This window comes from Phaethon lepturus, unplaced genomic scaffold (assembly GCF_000687285.1).
Source record: "Phaethon lepturus isolate BGI_N335 unplaced genomic scaffold, ASM68728v1 scaffold27832, whole genome shotgun sequence".
NCBI lineage: Eukaryota > Metazoa > Chordata > Aves > Phaethontiformes > Phaethontidae > Phaethon > Phaethon lepturus.
Window position 1 is genome coordinate 2097 of NW_010524499.1, and position 398 is coordinate 2494.

Sequence of the window (398 nt, forward strand, 5' to 3'; positions counted from 1 at the left end):
GAGGCCAGCCACGTGCGGGCCCACTACAACATCCAGCCGAGGAGCACCATCTTCATGCTCCTGCGGCTCCGGGGGGGCACAGGCCCCCGGCACCTGCAGTCCCCTGCCGGCTCCCCCTCCTGAGCATCGCCCCCGGCACCAGCCCATGCCCCTGTACGCCGCCTTGTCGCTCTGGAAATAAACACCGTGGCAGATCCCAGTGCTGCTTGCTGGGGTGGGGATGGTGCCAAGTGGCACTGGGGTCAGTCAGGGGAGAACTCCACTGGGATGAGGGGAGACCTCAATGCCACCGGCTGCTGGGATGGCACAGGGTGCAGAGCAGCAGTGCTGCCTGAGCCCAGGGTGCCCGGTGGGGTCAGGGGTGCCAGTGGGACTTCAGGAAAAGAACAGCCCCATCC

The 398-nt window shown here is 66.8% G+C and overlaps 1 protein-coding gene across 1 annotated transcript in view; it reads left to right on the forward strand.

Moving 5' to 3' along the window:
* The window catches only part of LOC104617225 (2'-5'-oligoadenylate synthase-like protein 2), a gene marked incomplete at its 5' end in the record, with an annotated part of 2071 nt that extends 1948 nt beyond the window's left edge, over nucleotides 1–123 (forward strand). The window contains one exon of the mRNA XM_010282482.1: nucleotides 9–123. Coding sequence (XP_010280784.1) covers nucleotides 9–123 — 115 coding nt within the window. The remainder of the gene's footprint in view (nucleotides 1–8) is intronic.
* Nucleotides 124–398: the final 275 nt, after the last annotated feature.